Here is a 24,189-nt window from a genome sequence, read left to right on the forward strand (position 1 = left end):
ACCCCCCTAGGACCATGTGTCGACCATGTTGTGAGTTTGAGTCGAGGGCAAACTCTTCTAAACTCGCAGATTAGATCACCGCAGTGGGACAGCCCCTTTAGTGACAAGCAGCAGGGCAACTACCTTGGTTTAACAAATAACTTCAGGAGTCAAAGAAATAATTAAAGATTTTCTGAAAGCTTTCAAGTACAATTTTTAGAATAAAAATAATAATACAGACTTCATAGAAACACGACTGGAAATGAAAATGTGTCTTTTCCCTTCTTATCGTCTCTTAATTTATGTAAAATTCCCCCCCAAACTTGTTTTCTTTGTTGTTTATTTGTTCTTGCACAATATAGGAAATATGGAAAGAGCATGATTTCAGCCCACATCCATATTGCTTGGTGCTTGTGTGTGTACACATGTCCTCTTCCATCTTTCATAGAAAATAATGGCGCCTCAGTGAATGAAATGAATATTCCACGAGCAGGACAAACTCTCCCAGGTATGAGGTTGTTAGTGCCAGTCGTTCAACACATTGTTCTTCTTCTTGCCTATGGTGTGCACAGCCTAAATTTGTAGGACAATTTGTTCTATTTGATTTTATTTGATTGTGCATGCCAGGTTGATCGCTTCCGTCGAAACAGGGCGGACCGTGTGAAGGTTGCCATCTTCCACCTCAACATATTGTTCTGCAAATGCCTTGGCAGCATTCTTCAAACCCTTCCTGGCACTAACGCAATTATCAAAAAAGCTCATCAGCGCCTCTACTTCCTGAGAAGATTACGGAGAGTCGGTTTGTCAAGGAAGACTCTCTCTAACTTCTACAGGTGCACAGTCGAGAGCATACTGACCGGTTGCATCGTGGCTTGGTTCGGCAATTTGAGCGCCCTGGAGAGGAAAAGACTACAAAAAGTAGTAAACACTGCCCAGTCCATCATCGGCTCTGACCTTCCTTCCATCGAGGGGACCTATCGCAGTCGCTGCCTCAAAAAGGCTGGCAGTATCATCAAAGACCCACACCATCCTGGCCACACACTCATCTCCCTGCTACCTTCAGGTAGAAGGTACAGGAGCCTGAAGACTGCAACAACCAGGTTCAGGAATAGCTACTTCCCCTCAGCCATCAGGCTATTAAACCTGGCTCAGACAAAACTCTGATTATTAATAACCACTTTCTGTTATTTGCACTTTACCAGTTTATTTATTCATGTGTGTATATATTTATATCATGGTATATGGACACATTTATCTGTTTTGTAGTAAATGCCTACTATTTTCTGTGTGCTTAAGCAAAGCAAGAATTTAATTGTCCTTTACAGGGACACATGACAATAAACTCACTTGAACTTGAACTTGGCAGGTTGAGACAAACTATTCAGCTTCAAATGGGCTTGGTGCATTTGATATAAATGTTGGTACAAATTAGTTGCGAACACCTGGATTCCTTGCAACTAGTTTTGGACAAAGTTAAGTGTAACAAGATTGTCCACACATTCACCCAAATCTGGCAGGCCAATCCTTTAATTTAATAAAATCGAGAGGAAATATAGCGCACATAGGAGCTTTTTGTTCAAAAATCACATAGTGCTGGAGTAACTCAGCAGGTCAGGCAACATCTCTGGGGAACATGGATAGGTGATATTTTGGGTCAGGACCCTTCTTTAGACCAACTTTGTAAAACATCTTTGTTAACTTGACTCTGACTGAAGAGGGACCTACTGTACATTCTGTCATTGTTTCAAACAGAAATATACAGGTCATGTTTTGACTGATATATTACTTACACAATTCAGTTAAATGAATGACTTTTCACCAAGGTATAGAAAGCTACAAGATCATGTGCTGGTGAATAAGAATAACACTTACTCAACACTTGGTAAAAACATTATGTAATCATGATAATCATTAAAATACTGAGCTTGGGACAACACAAACTGTTAGCTAAATGATGGCACTAAAATTCATCAAGCGCACTTCATTTGGTTTTATTAAATGTAGTGTACCTTGTGGGCAAGGGCTTTCATCTTCTCAACCTGGTCGCAAAGGAAATTCAGAACTTCAATGTCATTCTCCTCCTCTGCCAAGTCAATGGCCCTTAGTCCATTTATATCCTTGTGGGAATGAACAGAAGATATCATTCAGATGAGTGACGTTCTCTAAATTCTTAATTGCAACTAATTTTGAAGTCCTTCGTTTATTTCCCCTTGATCCCTCACTTCCTGTGCCAAGGGTGCTGGCTGATTTTCCAATAGGGTACCAGGTCGTCAACTAGGCCGTGGAACAATTCTCACCAGGTCCCAATCCTTTGGAGAACTCCTAAAAAGGTACCTGTTTAACCTAGTTTTTCAGTCTTCACTTCATGTCAACTTAGGTCTGTAAATTCCTATGAAGCATCCTAAGACAGCTTGTCAAAATACAAGGTGCTACTAATATGTACTGCTTTGCCGCTGGCAAGCTACTATTTATTCATAATGTGTAAATTACGGGAGATGCAAGTACAAAATGTGCTGTTAAAAAGCAATCATTATAAAGATTTATCTATCAATAATAAATTGATATAGTTCTTGCTCTGGCTCCAATGTTAATTCAGTGATAATTTACTTCCATGGAATTCGGGGCAAGAATGTTCTGCCAACTTTTGGTTAAAATGGAACAATGTGGTACCTGTCATACCTGCATGGAGAGAGAAGATCCCATCCTCAGCAGGCTTTTCATTCCATCCAGGAGCTGCTCCTTCCTCAGCTCCAGGAACCTCAACAAGTCGCTGCCCTTCTCCGAGTTCTCAAACTCCTTTACTGTTGTAATGTGAGCCAACACTGCATAGTGCAATGGGGTGAGGCCTGTAGGCCAAAGGCAACAACTAGTCACACGCAGTTGCTAAACATAGTCACACGTACATGTAGGCAAATGGAACCGTTCATGCTGGTTTTACAAAAAAAAACAATGTAACTCAGCAAGTCAGGAAGCATCTCTGAAGAACATGGATAAGTAATGCTTTAGGTTACAGTAGGGGGAGAAAGATGGAAAGAGAACCAAAGGGTGTAAGATAAGGAGAGAGGCGAAGTGAAATGTGAAACCAGAGGGAAGGACTTAGGTGGAAGGGGGGGTGGGGGGGGAAGGAGAAACAGAATACTGGGAGTAATGGTTGCGCACACATTTATCCCATTCAAGGACGTACTACACACGTTTATAGCAATCAACACAGTGGTAAACCTAATCCAGGCACATGAGAAATTACCACCACTAAAGATAGAGTCATGGAGTCAAACAGCATGGGATCTGGTCCTTCGGCCCAATTTTCCTGTGCTGATCAAGATGCCCCATCTACACCAGTCTCACCTGCTTGCATTTGGCCCATATCTCTAAACATTTCCTATCCATGCCCCTGTCCAAATATATTTTAAATGTTGTTTGTTATACTACCTGCCTCAACTACCTCCTCCTGCAGCTCATTCCATAAACCCCCTACTAAAAAATAAAACTTACAATGGTTGTCCCTGGCATCAATGTCCACATCTGTTCCATTTTTCAGGATCCTCTCTATTACCTGCAATGATCAATTATTGGATTAACACATCAGGGACAGCGGGTAATCAATAGATGTGATGTTTGCCCAAGGCCCAGCCTTTAAGCACCGACTTCCTCTTGACATACCTGTAATACTCGGAGAAACCCATTCTCTGCACACAAGTGGACAGGAGTCCTCCCTAAAAAGTCTCTTTCATTGATCTGAGCTCCGAGTGAAATAAGATCGTTGACCATCAGGTGCTGGTTTCGCTCAGCAGCCAAGTGTAAAGCAGTCTGTGCAGGCAAAAAGAGCAGAATTACTACATTAGGAACTCTAAATCACCCTCTCCTCTCAGGAGTTTCCATTCCAACTACTCCCTATTAAAGACATATAGTTTCAGTGTCCTCTCATGCAGAGTTTTACAACAATTGATATATTTCACCATAAAGTTCATGCATGTGTCAACAACTTAAGGTTACATGGATACGCCATAAGGGGAGGGAAGAACACAAGAAGACCTGGTGTGGGGAGAGGGTGGGAGGAACAACGAAGGAGGGCACGGCGTGAGGGGGGGGGGGGGGCGAGGAAGGTGGGGTTGGAGTGGAGAAGGGGCTACAAAGGAGGACCTGGCACTGGATACTTTGTAACTTTGTCTCCACCCTTTGTGTGGTGACTCTTTGCATACCTAGGAAATTTGCCTCCACAGATGCTGCCTGACCTGCTGAGTTCCTCCAGCAGCTCCCTTTTATTTTGACAAGGTGAAATTGATAATGTGATGTGTGGAAACTAGCTTCCCGTCACGACTCTCAAGATACATAGTCTTGTTCTATTTTTCATAAAAACTTTTAAAATTGGGGGCATATAACAATGTGCAGCTCTTTCTAAACATTGTCAGTGTAGATTGCAATAAGTTTCAGTTTGCAAGGACTACTACAGTTAATCTGTGGCATCTACTTTGGGAATAAAGTATACTCTAAAATAGAAGATAATTCTGGGAAGGTAAACTCCAATGTGACTGAAATTTCCAAAAAGTTTTTACTCACTTGACCACTGGGATCCTTTGTGTCAATTCTATTCATGTCAGACATCCTACAGGCTAAGCTGTATGCGTGTGCTCTCTTTCCCTGAATGACAGCACAATGAAGCAATCTATCAGAATAAATAACGGACAGTCTGTTAGCAAGGCTGCAAAGCATGGAAGTAAGCATTCAATAATCTACCCAAATTAGTTTTATCTGCAATTTGTACATAAATTCCAATGATATGTAAACTGTAGAAAAATGACCTGTTTGGCAAACAAAATTTATTTTTGAAATGCTAGTACTAAATTCATCTTGTGAAACAAACTACATCCGTACTTCATTCTTATCACTGAGACCATATTAAATGTTAGCAGAAGCATTGTATTCAATTTATCTCCAGTGTTCAAAGATAAAAACATACAGTGGGTTGGCCTTCCTGGAAGAAATGTAATACATCCAATGTGTGCTTATTTACAATGATCTGAACTACACCTCTTACTTGGAACTCTCACAATGCCACACTGTATTTTCCCACGCTGGCCATTTAATCAGGAAGAAACTGTACGTTTTCCAAACAAAATCCTTAGTATAGTTTAGTTCAGAGATACAGCTTGAAAACAGGCCCTTCAGCCCACCGAGTCCAACCTGACTATTAAGCATGGTCTCGGCTGAAACATCACCCATTCCTTCTATCCAGAGATGCTGCCTGTCCCGCTGAGTTACTCCAGCATTTCGTGTCTATCTTGGGTGTAAACCAGCATTTGCAGTTCCAAGTTCCTTCCTACACATTGATCCTTTCACACTAGTTCTATGTTGTCCCACTTTCTCATCAACTCCCTACACACTTGGGGGTAATTTACAGAGGCCAATGAACCCCAAAACCTGCATGTCTTTGGGTTGCAGGAGGAAACTGAAGCACACGGAGGAAACCCACGCAATCACAGGGGCAACATGCAAACTCCACACAGACATCACTCGCAGTCAGGATTGAACCTTTGTCTTTGGCGCAGTGGGGCAGTGGCTCTACCAGCTGTACCTCTGTGCGGTCTGTGGTTTGTCTTTGGATTTTCATGGGATAGAAGGCATAGAAAGCTGGGGTGATTTCTCTGAAGTACTTTGCCCCTCAGTTTCCATGAATGCTGATGGCAAGCAAAGGTTCCCCACTACTGCCCTCCGTGGAAACACTTAACACATGGCAAATGAACAAGGCGCTTATCCAATGAAAATCAGCTAACCACATTTCATTGTAGGACCTCTGGTGTTTCTCAGGAAGACTGGAGGTTACATGGAGACCTGATAGATGTATATAAAATTATGAGAGACATCGATAGGGTAGGCAGTCAGAACCTTTTTCCCAAGATGGAAAGATATAGTACAAGAGGGCATGGTTTTAAGGTGAGAGAGTCAAAGATTAAACAAGATGTGCAAGGCATTTTATTTTTACATAGAGGTTGGCAAGTGCTGGAACATGCTGCTGGGGTTGGTGGCTGAGAGGCCTGATAGTGGCATCTAAAATACTTTTGGATGGGCATATGGATATGCAGGGAATGGAGGGATATTTCAACCTGAGCCTCCAGTCAGGGAGGGTACCAGGTCTGTGGAAAACATGATGTCTCGTGCCGGTTCCCAAAGCAGGGCGGCCGACTGAGATCAACGACTACATCCCATATCATGAAAACAATGGAGCGGCTACTCATTCGTCTCCTGTGAGCACAAGTCCAGCACGCACTCGACCCACTACAGTTTGCATACCAGGAAAACATTGGGGTGGATGACGCAGTCCTCTACATGCTGCACCGGATCTATTCCTTTTTGGACAAACCCGGTGGCTATGTGAGGATTATGTTCTTCGACTTCTCAAGTGCGTTCAACACCATCCAACCCCTGATTCTGAATGACAAGCTTAAGAAGATGGGGGTGGATTCCACATTTATCTCCTGGATATACGACTACCTGACGGGTCGACCACAGTTTGTCAAGCTGGGGGACAGTGTCTCTGGCACAGTGGTGTGCAATGTTGGAGCCCCACAGGGAACGGTTCTGGCCCCGTTCCTCTTCACCCTGTATACAGCAGACTTTAACTATAAGTCTGACACATGCCACGTACAGAAATATTCAGATGATACAGCGATTGTGGCATGTGTAAGGAACGGGCAGGAGGAGGAATACAGGAACTTGACCAGTGCCTTTTGTGCCTGGAGTGAAGAGAACTGTCTCATCCTGAACACAACTAAGACTAAAGAGATGGTGGTTAACTTTGGCAGGTCCAAGCTCCCCCTTCAGCCGGTCAACGCTGCTGGGGCTGACATTGAGGTGGTGCAGACATATAAATACCTTGGAGTGCACCTTGATAACAAACTGGACTGGTCTGTCAACTCTGACTCCCTCTACAAAAATGGCCAGAGCAGACTCTTTTTCCTCAGAAGGCTCAAATCCTTCAATGTGTGTAATGATATGCTGCACATGTTTTACAACACTGTGGTTGCAAGTGTTATTTTCTACGCTGTTGTCTGCTGGGGCAACCGCATTAGTGCAAAAAACAACAAGAAGCTGGTCAAACTGGTTAAACGAGCTAGCTCAGTGCTGGAGGGGAGAGTAGACTCTGGGATGGATGTGCTTGAGAGGCGTATGAGGCACAAGGTGCAGGTCATCCTGAAAAATCCCGGGCATCCCCTCCATGTAATTCTGGAGAGTCAAAAGAGCACTCGGAACAACAACCGGCTCCTCTCCCTGCCCTGTAGAATGGAGCGGTTCAGGAGATCCTTCACCCCTGCAGCCATTAGATTTTATAATTTGGACCGCTAGGCTGTAGGGGGATGCATTTTGCAATTTTTAATTTTAAACTGTTAATTATTGGTCTTTTTATGTATTTATTGCTCTCAGGTAGTGTCCACATTGTATTCTATGTATTTTCTGTCTGCGTTCGTTTTGAATCTGTGGGTTTGTTGGTTGGGGGCTTCTGGACATCTGAATTTCCCTTAGGGGATCAATAAAGTATTTATTATTATTATTATTATTATTATTATTATTATTATGGATTATCTGCAGGCAGATAAGAGTTGGGTTTGGCATCATGTCGGCATAGACATTGCGGGCCAAAGGGCCTGTTCTTGTGCTGTACTGTTCTATGTCACATGACAACAGAACAAGGGAGATGACCTTAGTCTAAATACAAAAATCGCCCTTTTGGCCCATCTGTGCTAAATCTACAATGCAATGTCAAAAAGTATCTATTAATTAATATATTACTAAAAGTCTGTTCTTGACCGGTTTTGGCTTACTGTGCTGCGATTTCCGAGAGTACGCCGCCACCTACGGCCGTCATCTTTGGCCACCTCGCTCAGAGCCCCCCTCCGCCGCATGTGTGTCGAGGATTTTTCCCGTCGATGAAAATTGACAGAGATATTAATGTTTTTACAAAATTCCCCATTCTCTCTGCTGCCCCTGCTGGAGGGAGGGGGAGGGACTATAAAACCAGGAAGTGGTGTGCCTCAATCAGTCTCTGCAAGTGGTGTGCCTCAATCGGTCTCTGCAAGTGGTGTGCCTCAATCAGAGCTCTGAATGACACTGACAAATGTCTACAGCACTGTGAGTACCCTTAATTTGGTTTGAAAATGAAAATATGGTTAGAGGTAAAAAAGCACTGCCTGCAAATGGTTGTTTGGGTTTGGGTTGAAGTAAAAAGGCACTCTCTCTCCCCCCCCCCCCCCCCCCTCCCTCTCCTCTCCCCCCCCCCCCCCTCTCCTCCTCTCCCCCCCCTCTCCTCCTCTCCCCACCCCTCTCCTCCTCTCCCCACCCCTCTCCTCCTCTCCCCCCCTCTCCTCCTCTCCCCCCCTCTCCTCCTCTCCCCCCCTCCCCCCCTCTCCTCCTCTCCCCCCCCTCTCCTCCTCTCCCCCCCCCTCTCCTCCTCTCCCCCCTCTCCTTCTCCCCACCCTCTCCTTCTCCCCCCCCTCTCCTTCTCCCCCCCCGTCTCCTCCTCCCCCCCGTCTCCTCCTCCCCCCCCCTCTCCTTCTCCCCCCCTCTCTCCTTCTCCCCCCTCTCTCCTTCTCCCCCCCCTCTCCTCCCCCCCCCTCTCCTCTCCCCTCCCCCTCTCCTCCTCTCCCCCCCCCCTTCTCCCCCCCCTCTCCTTCTCCCCCCCCTTCTCCTCTCCCCCCCTTCTCCTCTCCCCCCCCTTCTCCTCTCCCCCCCTTCTCCTCTCCCCCCCTTCTCCTCTCCCTCCCTTCTCCTCTCCCCCCCTTCTCCTCTCCCCCCCTTCTCCTCTCCCCATCCTTCTCCTCTCCCCCCCTCTCTTTCTCCCCCTCCTCCCCTCCCCCACCGTTCCTCCCCTCCACACACCCCTACCCCCTTCCCTCCACCCTCCCTCCCTTCTCCCCACCTCTCCCACCCCCCCCTCTCGCTCCTCCCCCCTCTCCTCCCCCCCCCTGCTCCCTCCCCCCCTCTCGTCCTCCCCCCCCTCTCTCCTCCCCCCTCTCTCCTCCCCCCCTCTCTCCTCCCCCCCCTCTCTCCTCCCCCCCCCTCTCCATCCTCCCCCCCCCCCTCTCTCCTCCCCCCCCCTCTCTCTCTCTCTCTCCCCTGCTCCCCTCCATTAGCGTGAGTGCGGGGGGGGGGGGGGGGGGTAGTTGGTGTGTGACGCTGCATGCGCCTCCCCCCCCACAACCGCACGTTGGGGGAACAGACCCAACGGGTCTGCACTTGGTCTAATATATTCTAAAATTCACATTAGACAAAACTATATTAATCTACATGGCATGGATAAATTAATATTCACAAATGATTCTGGCATTCAAATGTAATATTCATTATCAATAATATCCATTAAAATAATCTTTGCACTAGGCAAAACAACAATTTTGTTTGAGCCATCTCTCTTTGTTAGAACTCTATTGGTTAGCATGCAACAAAAACTTTTCACTGTACACGTGACAATGAACTAAACTAAAACTATTTTTTGCTGCACTTTTATTGATTTGTACTTTGAATGGGTCAAATGAGCTTCTGAATTGAAGGATTTAGTCATTCATTCTCTTTTCACCATTAGGGTCTGTCCTCTGCAATAACACTGGAGAAAGATGATGATGGAGTGATCTTTTTGAGGTGTATAAAATAATGAGGAGAATAGATCATGTAGACGCACAGAGTCTCTTGGGTAGGGGAATTGAGAACCAGAGGACATAGGTTTAAGGCGAAGGGGGATAGATTTAATAGGAACCCGAGTGGTAACTTTTTCACGCAAAGGGTGGTAGGTGTATGGAACCAGCTGCTGGAGGAGGTAGCTGAGGCAGGTACTATCGCAATGTTTAAGAAGCATTTGGACAGGTACATGAATAGGTCAGGTTTAGGGGGGTATAGGCCAAATGCAGGTTGGTGGGACTAGTGTAGATGGTAGGTGTAGATGGGACATGTTGGCCAGTGTGAGCAAGTTGGTGCAGAAGGGCCTGTATCTATGCTGTAAGCTTCCATGGATGCTCAACTCACGTGTTGCCGTTCTTGTCGACGGACAGAATATCTTCAGCTGACAGGGAGGCGAGGCTACCCTCGAGTTGCTGCAGTTGAAACTGGAAGAAGGACAACACCGAGCTTCCCGGAGAATATTGCTGTTTCGAAGCTTCCAGTGAGCCGGTAGGTTCACCCCGAGTCAGTTTGCAGCTGTGGGCAATACTCAATACAGCTTGACCAAATTCTTTAGCCTCCGATGACGGAGAATGAGGATGAGATTGATGCTTGGTGTCCTGGGAATAACAATGATGATGACTGACGGGTCTCGCTTCATCAGCCATGTTGACGCAGCTCTCACCTCCAAAGGCTACCAACCCGCCAGGTGACCCGTGCCAAGACTGACATTCTGAACCTGGATAGGGTTTGTGAGATGCAGATTCCAGGTCTGGGGGAGCGTCTTCAGTTTGGAGAGCGGGGAGGCGTTGGTTTCTGGAGTGCAAGTCTCTGAGGCTGAAGGGACAGCCCATGTAACACCTCGGTGGACAATCCACTTCAATCTGCCTCTGAAGGGGGCATGTCCCACCTTGCTTCAGATCCAACTCCAGAACCTCCACCAAATCTTCAAACAGATCTTCAAAATTTCTCGGAGGCCAAACATGTATCTTTTTTCTCTGGAAAGGCAAGCAAGAGAAGAAGCCACATATTGATTCAGGAAAGCTGCCAGAGTCAAAGATTTGAAGATATCTTTAGCAAAATGAGGAATACAATCATGATATTATTAACACAAATGAGAAATAACCCATTGCTTTTGGCATTTCCCATAACACCATAAAGCATGGATTCAAATCCCACCAGGGTAAGTGAAACATTTATATTTAACTTCAAAGAAATGTGAAAATTAATATAAAATAGGTAAGTTAACTTTCTGATGAAGGGTAGTGTTGTCGCTGGAGGAGGGGGAGGGGGAGAGGGAGAGGGAGAGTGAGGGCGAGAGGGAGAGACCCCCCCCCCGCGCAAAGGCGGGGGCCAGGGACAGCGGGGGAGCGCTGTCTGAAATTCACACCCGCGATGAACAGAAACGTAAGAGACGGCTGCACAATGTACGGTAAGTCCTCTAGAGAACGCGGGGGGGGGGGGGGAGAAGGGGAGCGAAGGTGGGGGGGGGGGGGGGGGGGGGGGAGGGGAGGGGAGACACTTTTAAGAAGCCAGACAACATAATAAAGTTTAGCGGGCATTTAATTACCGGTCGGCTTTCCTTGCTGCCGAAAACTCCAATGAGCCGATTAAAATGCCCGGTGAGCAAAGGAGATTGCCTACGGCTGCCCTCGACTGCCTGTAACTACATAGCGACCCCACTCCGCTGCACTACGAGTTCAAAAGAACCATGCCGACCAATATTTACTCGCGGAGATTTTTTCAACATGCTGAAAAATTTTCCTTGACCAAACTGAGGCCGCGAGTATGCGGGAACTTCCCTCGAGCATTCCAGTGACCTCATAGGACCTCCTAGGACCATGTGTCGACCATGCTGCGAGTACGAGTCGAGGGCAAACTCTTCTAAACTCGTAGATTAAGTCGCCGCAGTGGGACAACCCCTTAACAACAAAGGGAATATCTCTGGTGGGGTGAGGACAGGGCTGCCCAATAGAAACACTTCTGATGAAGATACCTAGTTGAAAGATTAATAAAGGCAAGTGGACAGGGAACACAGAGGGACTTGCAAATGGGAAATGCAGGCAGACTGAAGGAAATGCCCAGTGGTTAATTGAGAGAGAAAAACAGAATTAATACTGCAGAATAATCAACAGAGGAACTGGCCAGTTCGCTAGAAACAAACAAGTGGAGTCAGCTGATGTTGTTGAAATCTATATTGAATCTAGAAAGTTGCCACACATCTTGGTGGAAGATGAGGCTTCATTATAACAGTGCTGTAGACCATGTACAGGTCTGAGTGAGAGTGGAAAGGAGAAGGCAGGTGACAGGTGACAGGCATCTTGAAGCTCTGGGTCACCACTGCTGACTGAACGCTGGGGTTCCACAAAGCGGGCACCCCAATCTGCATTTAATTTGTAGAGGAAGCCACACTGTGAGCACTGAATACAAAGAACTGGTTTGGAAGAAATGAAAGCGGTTTACTGTTGGACTGTTTGGGTCCCTGAGTGGTGGGATGGAAAAGAGTACTAGGACAGGCGTTGTGTTTCCTGTGATTGCATGGGAGATGAAAGAATGAACTTGAGGATTGCAAAGGGAACAGTGTTCAGAATGATGAAGAGGACAATGTGTCTGGTTCTGGAATCTCATCGAAGGAGATGGAAGTCGTGAAAAGTGATCCATTGAATGAAAAGATTGGTGCAAAGTCAACTCTCCATCTCTTCTTCCCAAATGGAGAGGGGCGAGAGGCAGTCAAAGGCTTTGCCAATTATGGTAGGTGGGTCGTCCTGGTTCAGGAAGAACAAAGTTAACTCAGAGGCATCAATGAGGAAAATCTCATCACCAGACCAGATTGGACAGTGATTTGGGAACTGGGGGATGGAAGGGAGCCTTTACAAGAGGAAGGGTGCAGTGAAGTATGGCTGTAGTCACTGTGGGAGTTAGTGACCTTGTAATGGATGTATGCTGCTCACTTATCCCCTGAGAAGGTGATGAAAAGATGCAGAAAGAGATGGGAAGAGTCAGAGGTGGGAGTAGGATGGAAAGTGGCATCAAACTGATGACATTTTTGAGTTCTGTATGTCTACAGGAAGAAGTGTAAACAAAGTGATCAATAATAATAATAATCATAAATATTTTATTGATCCCCTCAGGGAAATATCCAGAGGTCCCCAACTAACAAACCCACACATTCAGAATGAAAGCAGACAGAAAATGCATAAAATACAAGGTACACAAAAATGCTGGAGAAACTCAGCGGGTGCAACAGCATCTATGGAGCGAAGGAAATAGGTAACATTTCGGGCCGAAACCCTTCTTCAGACGTTACCTATTTGGCCCGAAACTTTACCTATTTCCTTCGCTCCATAGACGCTGCTGCACCCGCTGAGTTTCTCCAGCATTTTTGTGTACCTTCGATTTTCCAGCATCTGTAGCTCCTTCTTAAATACATAAAATACAATGTGGACAATACCTGAGAGCAATAAATACTTAAAAAGACCAATAATTAACAATTAAAAAAGAAAAGAAAAAAAAAATGTACCGGAAAAATAGTTGGGGGAAGAGGCCCAAGAGGGATTGAAACAAGGATTGTTCCAGGTACCCCATATAGAATCAGGCATAGCGTGGGCCCATGTGAGTGTCAATAGCATGAACGTGGATCTGGTGACAGTGAGTGGAGCTGAAAGAGGGCATTTTTTAAATTTAATTTTAATTTTTTTAAATTTTTTATTAGAAGCAAACATGTTATGGTAAAGTATAGTTACATATTATAGTAAAAAACTTTTCATGTACATCAATGATACATTATTAAAATTTTCAATTGTGGATTGATTCTGCTTCGAGTTTTTTTTAATATATATAGATAGAAAGAGAAAGGGAAAAAAATTACAAATGTCAAAAAAGAAAAAAAAGTGGAATGAATTACTAATAATACGTCATTGGAGATAGGTTCGTAGATTATAAAGTATAACTTTTCATCTAATCCTGAGTTCAAGCTTCAGTTGGGTTTTCATGCCTGGCCAATCTATCCCTTCAAATAGTTAATGAATGGGGACCATATTTTAACAAAAAGTTCTTGTTTGTCCATTAGGACAAGTCTAATTTTTGGAGTGCATTTTTAAAGTGTGAATAAGTTCAGCCAGGTGAATGAATACATTGGTGGAAGGGGTTTTTTTTTTTTTTTCTACTTGTATTTTAATGTTGCTTTTTTTATCTGCACCTTTTTAAAAAAAACTATTCGTACTGTTTTTATCAGGAACTGGATTGTTTTTATTTATGCGTGAAATGTTTAAGTTTTTATGTGCGATGCTCCGGTATTCCCTGAGAAACGTCTTCTCATTTTGCACTGTACAATTGTTGCTTTGCATGATGACAATAAAAGGATGATAAGGGATCTGGCTGGGGCACTAACAAAGGATGAGATGGGGCCTCAGCCCCACTCTAGACGTGTCGAGGCTGCATATTCTAGGAGCTACAGGGTCCTTACCTGTTTGTTCCCTTTAGCAGAACATGGACGACTATGCGTCAAATCCTTGACAACACGTCTTCTTTCTGAAATAAATCCAGCAAAAAATACAATAGACACACTCATAAATACTATAAAACAAAACTAGGTAGATTCCAGTAATAAACGGAATCGCTTACCATTATTCAATTTGCAGGCCGCATCTGCCTGTAGGGAAAGAAAGACAACACCTTTAATCATCCCCACTTCAGACAAAAGTTAAACTCTGAATGACTAAACTTTAAGTATTAAATTCCTTATCACTATCAGGAAAATATTTTCAAGACAATCTGATGAGATAATTGGTAAGAGGTAGAGCAGCTGCCTCAAAATGCCAGCATCACGGGTTCGATCCTGACCTCGGGTGCTGTCTGTGCGGAGTATGCACGCTCTCGCTGTGACAGCATGGGTTTCCCCCTAGCACACCAGGTTCCTCCCACATCCCAATGACGTGCAGGTTTGTAGGTTAATTGGCCTCTGTAAAATTCCCCGAATACATAGAGAGTGGGTGCTAAAGTGGAATAACATGGAAATGGTGGAAGTGATTGATGGTCAGCGTGGACTCGACGGGCCAAAAGGCCTGTTTCCATGCTGTATCTCTAAACAATTTTTCCTGTCTATGTTACAATTCACACTAACAGTCACTGTTTCAAGGTGGTAATTTAAAAGCTCAAGTTTATGCACTTCCTTTGGTATTTTTAAAGCAGGGATTGACAGACGCCCCTATCCCACTTAGGAAACCTGAACGGAAACCTCTGGAGACTTTGTGCCCAACCCAAGGTTTCCGTGCGGTTCCTGGAGGTTTTTGTCAGTCTCCCTACTTGCTTCCGCTACCTGCAACCTCCGGCAACCACCTGCAACCTCCGGGACAGGGGCATAAGGGTGTCAAGTGTTATGGGGAGAAGGCAGGAGAATGGGTTGACAGGGAAACACAGATCAGCCATGATTGAATGGCGGAGTAGAATAGATGGGCCAAATGGCCCACTTCTGCTCCCATGTCTGATGAATACATCCCTTAAACATGGACTTGAAATGCAGCTGGAATTGTACCTGGCTGGATTTTGGTTCTTCTCCTCTGGCTTTGCGATAATTTCGGAGAAGATCTCGGACTGGCAGACGAACTCTGACTCCCAGGTACTTCTTTTGCGATTCTAAATTACTTTGGTTATTTGTGCCTGAGGATAGAAAAAACTTTGATTTTACAAAAAAGACGAGAATTTTGGTGCAGTTCTAATAACCTAAAATGTCCGCGTTGCCAATATTAATCTAATTATACTAGCTAACAATAATTTATGTTAGCATCAAAGTTAATTTATATTCGTGCAGAAAAGTTATTTGCCTGCTTATTATTTGCAACTCATTAAAACCATTCGAATTTTGAAATAAAATTACCTCCTGCACAGTGGTAATATTAAGAATCTTCTCTAGTGATGTCTAGCAGAAGTGAGCATCTGAATAGTTTCAGACTCATCTGGTTATGAAATATAATCCAGTTAGGAATTAACATTAATTATGAAATGCATTAGAGGTATCCAAGGGGTTGATAATGAACTGAAAACGTGGACTCTGGAAATTCATATTTTTGTCACGTATTTAATCCAACTGAGCACTCTGACTTCAAAGAATTGAATGTTGGCCCATGGATTTTTAATTCAAAAAATTTGCTTAATTAATTGCACAGCTGCTCCGGTGAGCATTAAACTCATGTCTTTGGATAATGAGTTCAGGCATTTTTATAATAACTGCCTTTTAACCACTATATCACTGCTCCCTTCTCTTTTTGCAACCAGCTCATCAAACTATTATGTCCAGTCGTTCATAGAAACATAGGCAGACAGGAGCTGGAGCAGGCCACTCAAGACTGTTCTGCCGTTCATAGTTGATCCTCCAGTTTAGTACCACAATCCAACTTTCTCCCCATATCTTAACAAAGTATTTCGTGTCCCAGAATATGTCTCTCTATCTCATTCTTAAAAACATTCAGTGACTTGGCCTCTAGTCTTTCATCTTCTGGCCTCCACACTCCACAGGTCTTCCCCTGCCATCCTCACCATCTCCTTCTTATCCACCTCTCTTCTCTTCCAAGCAGACAACTCTCACTGCCACATCTTAATCTATACCAATTGCCTCAGGCATCTCTTCCTCTTGCCTTTCATTTAATTCCATCCAAGGACATATGTGAGAATACACTTTTAACAGCGGGCAGCAGAGCGGTGCAGAGAGTAGAACTGCTGCCATACAGCGCCAGAGACCCGGGTTCTCGAGTGCTGTCTGTGTAGAGTTTACACGTTCTGCCCGTGACCACGTGGCTTTCCTACAGGTGCTCGGGTTTCCTCCCACATTCCAAAGTACAAGTTTGGAGATTAATTCAATAATTGGCCTTTGTAAAATTCCCTCTAATGTGTAGTGAGTGAATGAGAAAGCGGAATAACCTAGAACTAGTGATAATGGATGACCAATGGTCAACATGGACTCGATGGGCCGAAGGGCACATTTCTATGCTGTATCTCTAAACTAAATGGGGCATATTATAAACTGATGCATATTATGTAGGAGCCAACGCTTAATAACCTATGCAGAATTAGAGGCTGGCGATATGAAAATACTGCCAAGATCTTGCAAATGTCCCCATTCCCTTCCCTGCACTTGGAACCTATTCCTTACATCACTGTGTTTTACTTGCATGTTTGGCATTATGTCTGCTCAGGCTACCTTTACTGAATGAAGATAGAGTAATCACTTTGTGCAACATCCTTGTTTTGTCTGCAAAGGAAATCTGCGTATCCGGTCATGAGTCAAGCAATTCTCCCATCCATTCCAACTCTCAATGATCTATGTTTGGTTTCTCAAACTGTTCCAAGAAATCTCAAATGGAAAACAATGCCTCATCTCTCAGCAGGCACATTACATGACTCATCAGCCACTTCAATATAATGGGACAGAAAATAATATTATTATATATCATATTATATATAATAATATAGTATGTTAATATACACTGTTATATTATATTATAATATTATATTATAATATAACCATTATATGCAAGATATAAAATAATATGCTTATATTATTAGAAGCTTCAATAATAATGAGGCATATTATTATTTTTATACGCCTGAATTATATAAACTTGTATTATTCAGACTTGGATAAGTTATATTCCATGTACAAGTGGAATACCATGAGTATTATCCCATTTTCACATCGATTCATTGCACATTCTTCAGCCACCTGACAAACCAATGGCTCCTCTCCACCCACCTTTCATTTTTCAACTCCCCGCCATTGCCTACCACACGTTGGCTGTGTGCCTCTGCTGACTTTGCTCTCTCCCGCCTTGCAACGTACGACACACCTACATAAACCCTCCAGCTGTTCCAACTGTGCTGAATAATCATCAGGCCGAACTATGGGTGGTGGTGGGTGTATGGAACAAGCTGCCAGAGGAGGTAGTTGAGGCTGGATCTATCCAAACGTTTAAGAAACAGTTGGCCGCGTACATGGATAGGACAAGTTTGGACAGATGTGGACCAAATGCAGGCAGGCGAGGATTGTGTAGCTGGGGCATGTTGGCCTGTGTGGGCAAGTTGGGCCGAAGGGCCTGTTTCCACACTGTATCACTCTATGACTCGATTAGCACCAATTCCATCTGCCAGTTTGCTGTTTCCAGAGTTTCCCACTCATTTTGATCATTAGCAACATTTCCCTTTTATATCAAAGCCAATGGATCCAATCTCATAATAAAAGCTTCCCTTTTCATAGTACCTTTAATACAACATAATGTTCTCATGTGCTTCGTAAGAGCCTTATATAAGAAAGACCTCAACATAGACAACTAAGGGCTAAATAGTTTTAGCTGCTATCTTGGTTCAAAGACAAGATTTGTTTTTGTTTTGGTATCCGATGAAGATGTTTTAAAATAGTTTGTTGGTATGGGTACCATTCAACACGGTATGGATATAAAAGTGAAATGCTGCAGAGGTTGGAAATGACCAGGAGAACATTACAGTACAGCTAGTAGTTTTGTTTTGTAGTAAATGCCTACTATGTTCTGTGTGCTTAAGCAAAGCAAGAATTTCATTGTCCTATACAGGGACACATGACAATAAACTCACTTGAACTTGAACTAGAGCTGCTGCCTTACAACGCTAAGGACCCGGGTTTAATCCTGAACTCGAGTGCTATCAGTGTAGAGTTTGCACGTTCTCCCTGTGACCATATGGGTGCTCCGGTTTCCTCCCACAGCCCAAAGACGTTTGGGTGTGTATGTTAATTGGCTTCTAAAATTGCCCCTAATGTGTAGTGAGTGAATGAGAAAGTGGGATAACTGGGAAAGTGGGAAGATCAAGGATAGACCTGTAAACAGAATTTTCCACTTCGGAGCATTGGTCAGATTTGAATTGTTTTTTTCTGGAATGCCCCAAGATTATAGTGTGACCCGATAGAAGCACATAAAATTATGAGGGACATGTATAGAGTAGACAGTCAGAATCATTTTCCCAGGATGGAAAAACAAACACTAGAGGGCAAAATCGAGCTATATCCGAGCAAGTGATTATTGAATAATAGAGTATGTATTTATTTATTTATTTATTTAAATCTTTATTTCGAACAGAATAAAAGAATAAAAAGCAAGTGTGAAACAGCATACAAAAAAACAAAACAAGAATATTTATAAAGTGTCATAAACAATATCTATAAATAAATGAAATCGTATGTGTCCGAAAAGGAGCAGGAAGAAGCCAAAGCTTATTAATTCCCACCCCTTATTCAACTGCTTGTAATTGTCTTATACAAATTTAGCAGCTATATGTGCACCATATGTACACCAACAGCTATATCTACACCATATGTACACCAGCAGCTATATGTACACCAAATTATTTAAATTTACACACTAATCAAATATTTACAGCCATACAAAAAAGAGGGGAAAAAAATAAAAAATAAATAAAAAACCCTCTTATACTATACAGTATCTTAGTCATATATACAACCCATCACCCTATAATCACCCTTCCCAATACAATCAGTATAACAAATATCCCACTCACAATCACCTCATCCCAGTATCCTTTGAAAAAAGTGTTTTTGTACATCTTTTTAAACTGAATTATGTTTGTGCTAAGTTTTATCTCCTGTTCCAGACCATTCCACAAATTCACCCCACAGATTGCTATGCACATACTTTTAAGAGTTGTTCTGACATTGAGTTTTTTTAAATTATGTTCCCCTGTCAAATTGTACCCACCCTGTCTTTCCATAAACAGTTTTTGTATATTTCTTGAAAGTAAATTATTTCTTGCTTTGTACATGATTTGTGCAGCCTTAAATTTAACCAGATCAGTGAACTTCAGTGTATGTGACTTTAAGAACAAAAAATTGGTATGTTCAAGATATCCAACGTTATTGATAATTCTTATTGCTCTTTTTTGTAATGTGCATAAGGGCTGTAGGTTGGTTTTGTAGGTGTTACCCCATATCTCCACATAATAACTCAGACTTGGCAATATGAGTGTATTATACAGAGTTTGTAATGATTTGTGGTCCAGAATGTGTCTTGATTTTCCCAATATTGCTATAGACTTTGCCAGTTTTGCTTTGACATGGTTTATATGTGGTTTCCAGCAGATTTTGTGGTCTAAGATCACACCAAGAAATGTATTTGTATATACTCTTTCTTTACTTATGTTATCTATTTTCAATTGTACTTGAGGGTTTGTTTTATCTTTTCCAAATAGCATAATCTTTGTTTTGCTTAAATTTAGAGACAATTTTTGACATCAAACCACTGTTTTAATTTATTCATTTCTGATGTGATGACCTCCAAAAGCTGCTTCAAATTGTCACCGGAACAAAAAATATTTGTATCATCGGCAAATATAATCAATTTCAGTATATTTGATACTTTGCATATGTCGTTAATGTATATTATGAAAAGCTTTGGACCTAACACAGACCCTTGAGGTACTCCACAAGTTATATTGTATAAGTGGTAGTACTGCAGTTGCTGGTTGATACACAAAAGGATACAAAGTGCTGGAGTAACTGAACAGTCAGGCAGCATCTGTGGAGAACATGGATAGGTGATGTTTCGGGACCCTCAGATTCTCGGTCTGGAACTGAGCCTAGAATCCAGGCGAGTTGACAGCCGCAGTGGGAGAGGAGAGGATTGGCGGAGTCATTGGTGCAGGCTTGAGTGCAGTTAAAGGTCGGTGGTGGTCTGGAAGTGACTGAGGAAGCCCTGTGGTCCCTATGGTGGTGGTGGCAGTAGGTCTGGGCTGGAAGTAACCGGGGAGGTGATACGGGAAGTACCCGGGCCGGGAGACGCATTGGCAGCCAGGCCTGGAGGTAGGTCTGTCTGCGGTAACCAAAATCTATTATAAAAAGGTCTGTAATAATGCGTGTTTACTGTAATTAATGATGGCTTCTTATTGCAGGAGTGACAACCAATCTGTGGATTGTAAGTTCCCACTGCCATCAAAGAGAAGTTCAGAGACAAAAGGAGCTAAAGATACAAGAATCTTGAGCAAAATGCAAAGTGCTGGAGAAACTCAGCGATTAGTCTGACACGAAATATCGCCCATCCATTCCCTCTACAGATGCCGCCTGACCCGCTGAGTTCCTCCAGCTATTTGGTGTATTTTGCTAAAGGAATTACCAGATGTTGCCTGAAGATTAAGTAATAACCAGAACACTGGGTTAAAACTAAAACATATAATCCGAGCTTCAACTCTGGTTTGCAAATTTCTATTTAGCGAGATTATGTTACAACTCATTATTTCATTATGCAAAAGAATTATGCAGAGAGTGCCTACTTTAACACCAGCATAAATTTCATTTTGATTATAGATTGCACTTTGTTGCCAGGTTCAGCCTAGAACATATCCTGCAACCAAACAATCCTCAATGTTGGGGGGGAGGGGGAGCAAGAGTGGAGCTGCGGGGTACCGAGGAGACCCATGTGATGGCCTCATCGATGATGGAAGAGGGGAATCCCCATTCCCTAAATAATTAGGTAATCTTGGATGTCCTGGTTTGGAACACCTCATCTTGAGCGCAGATGCAGCATAGGTGGAGGAATTTGGAGTTGGGGATATAGTCTTTGCAGGAAGCAGGGTGGGAAGAGGTGCCCCCCAGTCGCAACAGTGACAGAGTCCCTCATGTCCCCACCTTCCTCGTCGTCACATACAGCACATAGTCTTTCGACATTTTTGCCACCTCCAGCGGAATCCCACCTCCAGCCACATCTTCCCATCTCCACCCCTTCCCGCAGAGACCACTCCCTCCGCAACTCCCTGGTTAACTCATCCCTTCCCACCCAAATCACCCCCTCCCCAGGTAACTTCCTCATGCAGCCATCCCTATATCTCCTCCCTCGATTCCGTCCAAAGACCCCGACAGTCCTTTCCGGTCAGGCAGAGGTTCACTTGCACCTCCTCCAACCTCATCTACTGCATCCACTGTTTCAAGTGTGGACTCCTATCTATTGGTGAGACCAAGTGCAGGCTCAGCGTTTGTTTCGATGAACACTCCCACTCAGTCCGCCTAGGCCTACATGATCTCCCGGTTGCTAAACACTTTAACTCCCCTTCCCATTCCCATACTGACTTTTCTGTCTTGGGTCTCCTCCACTGTCAGAGTGAGGCCCAACGCAAACTGGAGGAACAGCAATTCATATTCCACTTGGCCGGCTTCCACCCCAGCGAAATGAACATTGACTTCTCTAACTTCAAGTAACTCTAGCTTACCCTCTCTCTCCATTCCTCCCCCATTCTAGGTCCTCTTGATTATATATATCACTAATTGTCAGCTTCCACTCAGCGAACAATGAACCATTCTACATTCCCTTATCACCATCTGCTTTGATCTGTCGTTTTCACACCTTACACTTCCATATCTCTAGATCCCCTCTCCCCTGAGACTCTCAGTCTGGAGAAGGGTCTCGACCCCGAAACCTCACCCTTTCCTTCTGGCCAGAGACGCTGCCTGCCTCCCGCTGAGTTACTCCAGCATTTTGTATCCATCTTCGGTGTAAACCAGCATCTGCAGTTCCTCCCGACACAAAACTTCACTCATTTGTACTGTTTACTGCGGTTGGGGAAGTCTTACCGGCCCTGATCTTGTTTGCTGCTTCCGGCGTGCTCCTTCGTTCGCGTTTGCAGTGTTTATAGACGGTCGGGGTGGGAGAGGATGGACTCAGTTGCGGGCATTGGCTGGGAATGGCCGCAGGAGACCATTTGCTCCTTCGCAGGCAGTCGTCGATGCCGCTGTCATTGCTGCTCTGATCGTGCAAACTGTCCGGGCTCGACACCTTGAAGAGCATGTTGTATCCCGATGCAAACGTCAGGGGCACGGTGCAGGCACCTGGACAGGTAAGTAGGTGGATAGGTCGGGAGGTGGTCCCCGCGTCTCACCACTGATGCAAAGCAACTGCAAGCCAGACTCTAGATGGTACTTCTCCAATGAACGGCCTCTTTTAAGAGGAAGGCTGTGAAACATGATCCTTGACGATAATATATGCGTCAACTCCCAGGTAAATCATGCACCTGTCCATCGCTGTTTGCCCAGGTACTTGCCAATCCTACCACATGACGCATTTTTTCACACATACACAGAACTTACAGCAAAGTTCAACCTAAACTGGAGCTGGAGATTAAAATGCTAGACCATTGTTCGTGCAGTATTTTAAGAACTGATTGGAATCACGCCCCTCATTTGTTTTGATAGTTAATATATCTTCGAGATTACAGATGTGTCTTGGCTATTCATTTACTTCCCGGGGATTAAGATTTCATTGGAATTATGAGCCATTTTGTTTTGCAACACATACTCGGAAGAAAAAAGGCTATACTTGACTTATTTTGCAAATGTTTATGTAGTGGCCATCGTTTTCCATAATTAAGCATCGATAGTTTACTTTATAAACACACTACTTAGTTCAGTTACAGCTGATGACATCCCAACCAGCAATGAGATAAAGTGTTCAAATGTTATACTTCTTTTTTTTACACTATTGAAGAGTGTGAGGCATAAATCCATAAGTTCTGGTAGCAGAATAAGGCCATTCGGCCCATCAAGTCTACCCCGCCACTCAATGGTGGCTGATCTGTCTTTCACTCTCAACCTATTCTCCTGCCTTCCTCCCATAACCCCTGACACCCGTACTAATCAAGAATCTGCCAATCTCTGCCTTAAAAATATACATTAACTTGACATCCGCAGCTGTCTGTGGCAATAAATTCCACAGATTCACCACCTTCTGATTAAATAAATTCCTTCTCATCTCCTTTCTAAAGGTACAAGCTTGAAAGTGGCGTCACAGATAGATACGTAGAAGGCTTTCGGCACATTGGTCTTCATCAGTTAGTGTATTTAATTTAGAAGTTGGTGGGTCATGTTAGAGTATTGTGTTTAGTCCTGCTCACATTGTTATAGGAAATATGTTGTCAAGCTGGAAAAGGCGCAGGGAAGATTTAAGAGGATGTTGCCAGGACTCGAGGGCCTGAGCGATAGGGAGAGATTGAGCAAGCTAGGATTTAATTCCTTGGAGTGCAGGAGGATGAGGGGTGATCTTGTAGAGGTGTATAAGATCATGAGAGGAATAGCTAGTTCACTCAGAGTAGGGGAATGAAGAACCAAAACTTAGGTTTAATGTGAGGGGAGGGGAGGGGGGGGGGGGAGATGGAAGAGTCGTGAGGGACATTTTTTTTTACAGAATAGGTGGTAGGTTTTCTGGAACAAGGTAGTTGAGGCAAGTACTATTACAACATTTAAAAAACATTTGGACAGGTACATAGATGGGATAGGTTTAGAGTGATGTGAGCCAAATGCAGGCAGGTGAAACTAGTGTAGATGGGAGACGTTGGTCGGCATGGGCAAGTTGGACCGAAGGGCCTGTTTCCATTCTGTCATTCACTGTGTAGGTCCTGCCCTTGTATGACTATCACTCTCTATGAATCTATTAACATGCTAATCACCCATTGCTTTTGCATAATATTCAACATCAGTGTTAGCATAATTTTTCAACCCTTGCATTAACATAAAATTTAACCTTGTAGTCACATACAAGTCAATTA

General features: G+C 43.8%; 1 protein-coding gene across 1 annotated transcript; it reads right to left on the reverse strand.

The window, feature by feature from the left end:
* Positions 1-2,652: 2,652 nt before the first annotated feature.
* Positions 2,653-22,550, reverse strand: LOC116991163 (NF-kappa-B inhibitor zeta-like). Its single transcript, XM_033049532.1, has 9 exons — positions 22,223-22,550; positions 15,158-15,282; positions 14,248-14,275; positions 14,090-14,154; positions 9,991-10,622; positions 4,537-4,642; positions 3,640-3,786; positions 3,472-3,532; positions 2,653-2,825 (listed from the first exon to the last, which is right to left on the reverse strand). Exons 1-9 carry the CDS (start codon positions 22,434-22,436, stop codon positions 2,653-2,655), a joined length of 1,551 nt encoding a protein of 516 aa, XP_032905423.1. The 5' UTR covers positions 22,437-22,550.
* Between the last annotated feature and the right edge of the window lie 1,639 nt (positions 22,551-24,189).

Source organism: Amblyraja radiata, chromosome 33 (genome assembly GCF_010909765.2).
Source record: "Amblyraja radiata isolate CabotCenter1 chromosome 33, sAmbRad1.1.pri, whole genome shotgun sequence".
Taxonomy (NCBI): domain Eukaryota; kingdom Metazoa; phylum Chordata; class Chondrichthyes; order Rajiformes; family Rajidae; genus Amblyraja; species Amblyraja radiata.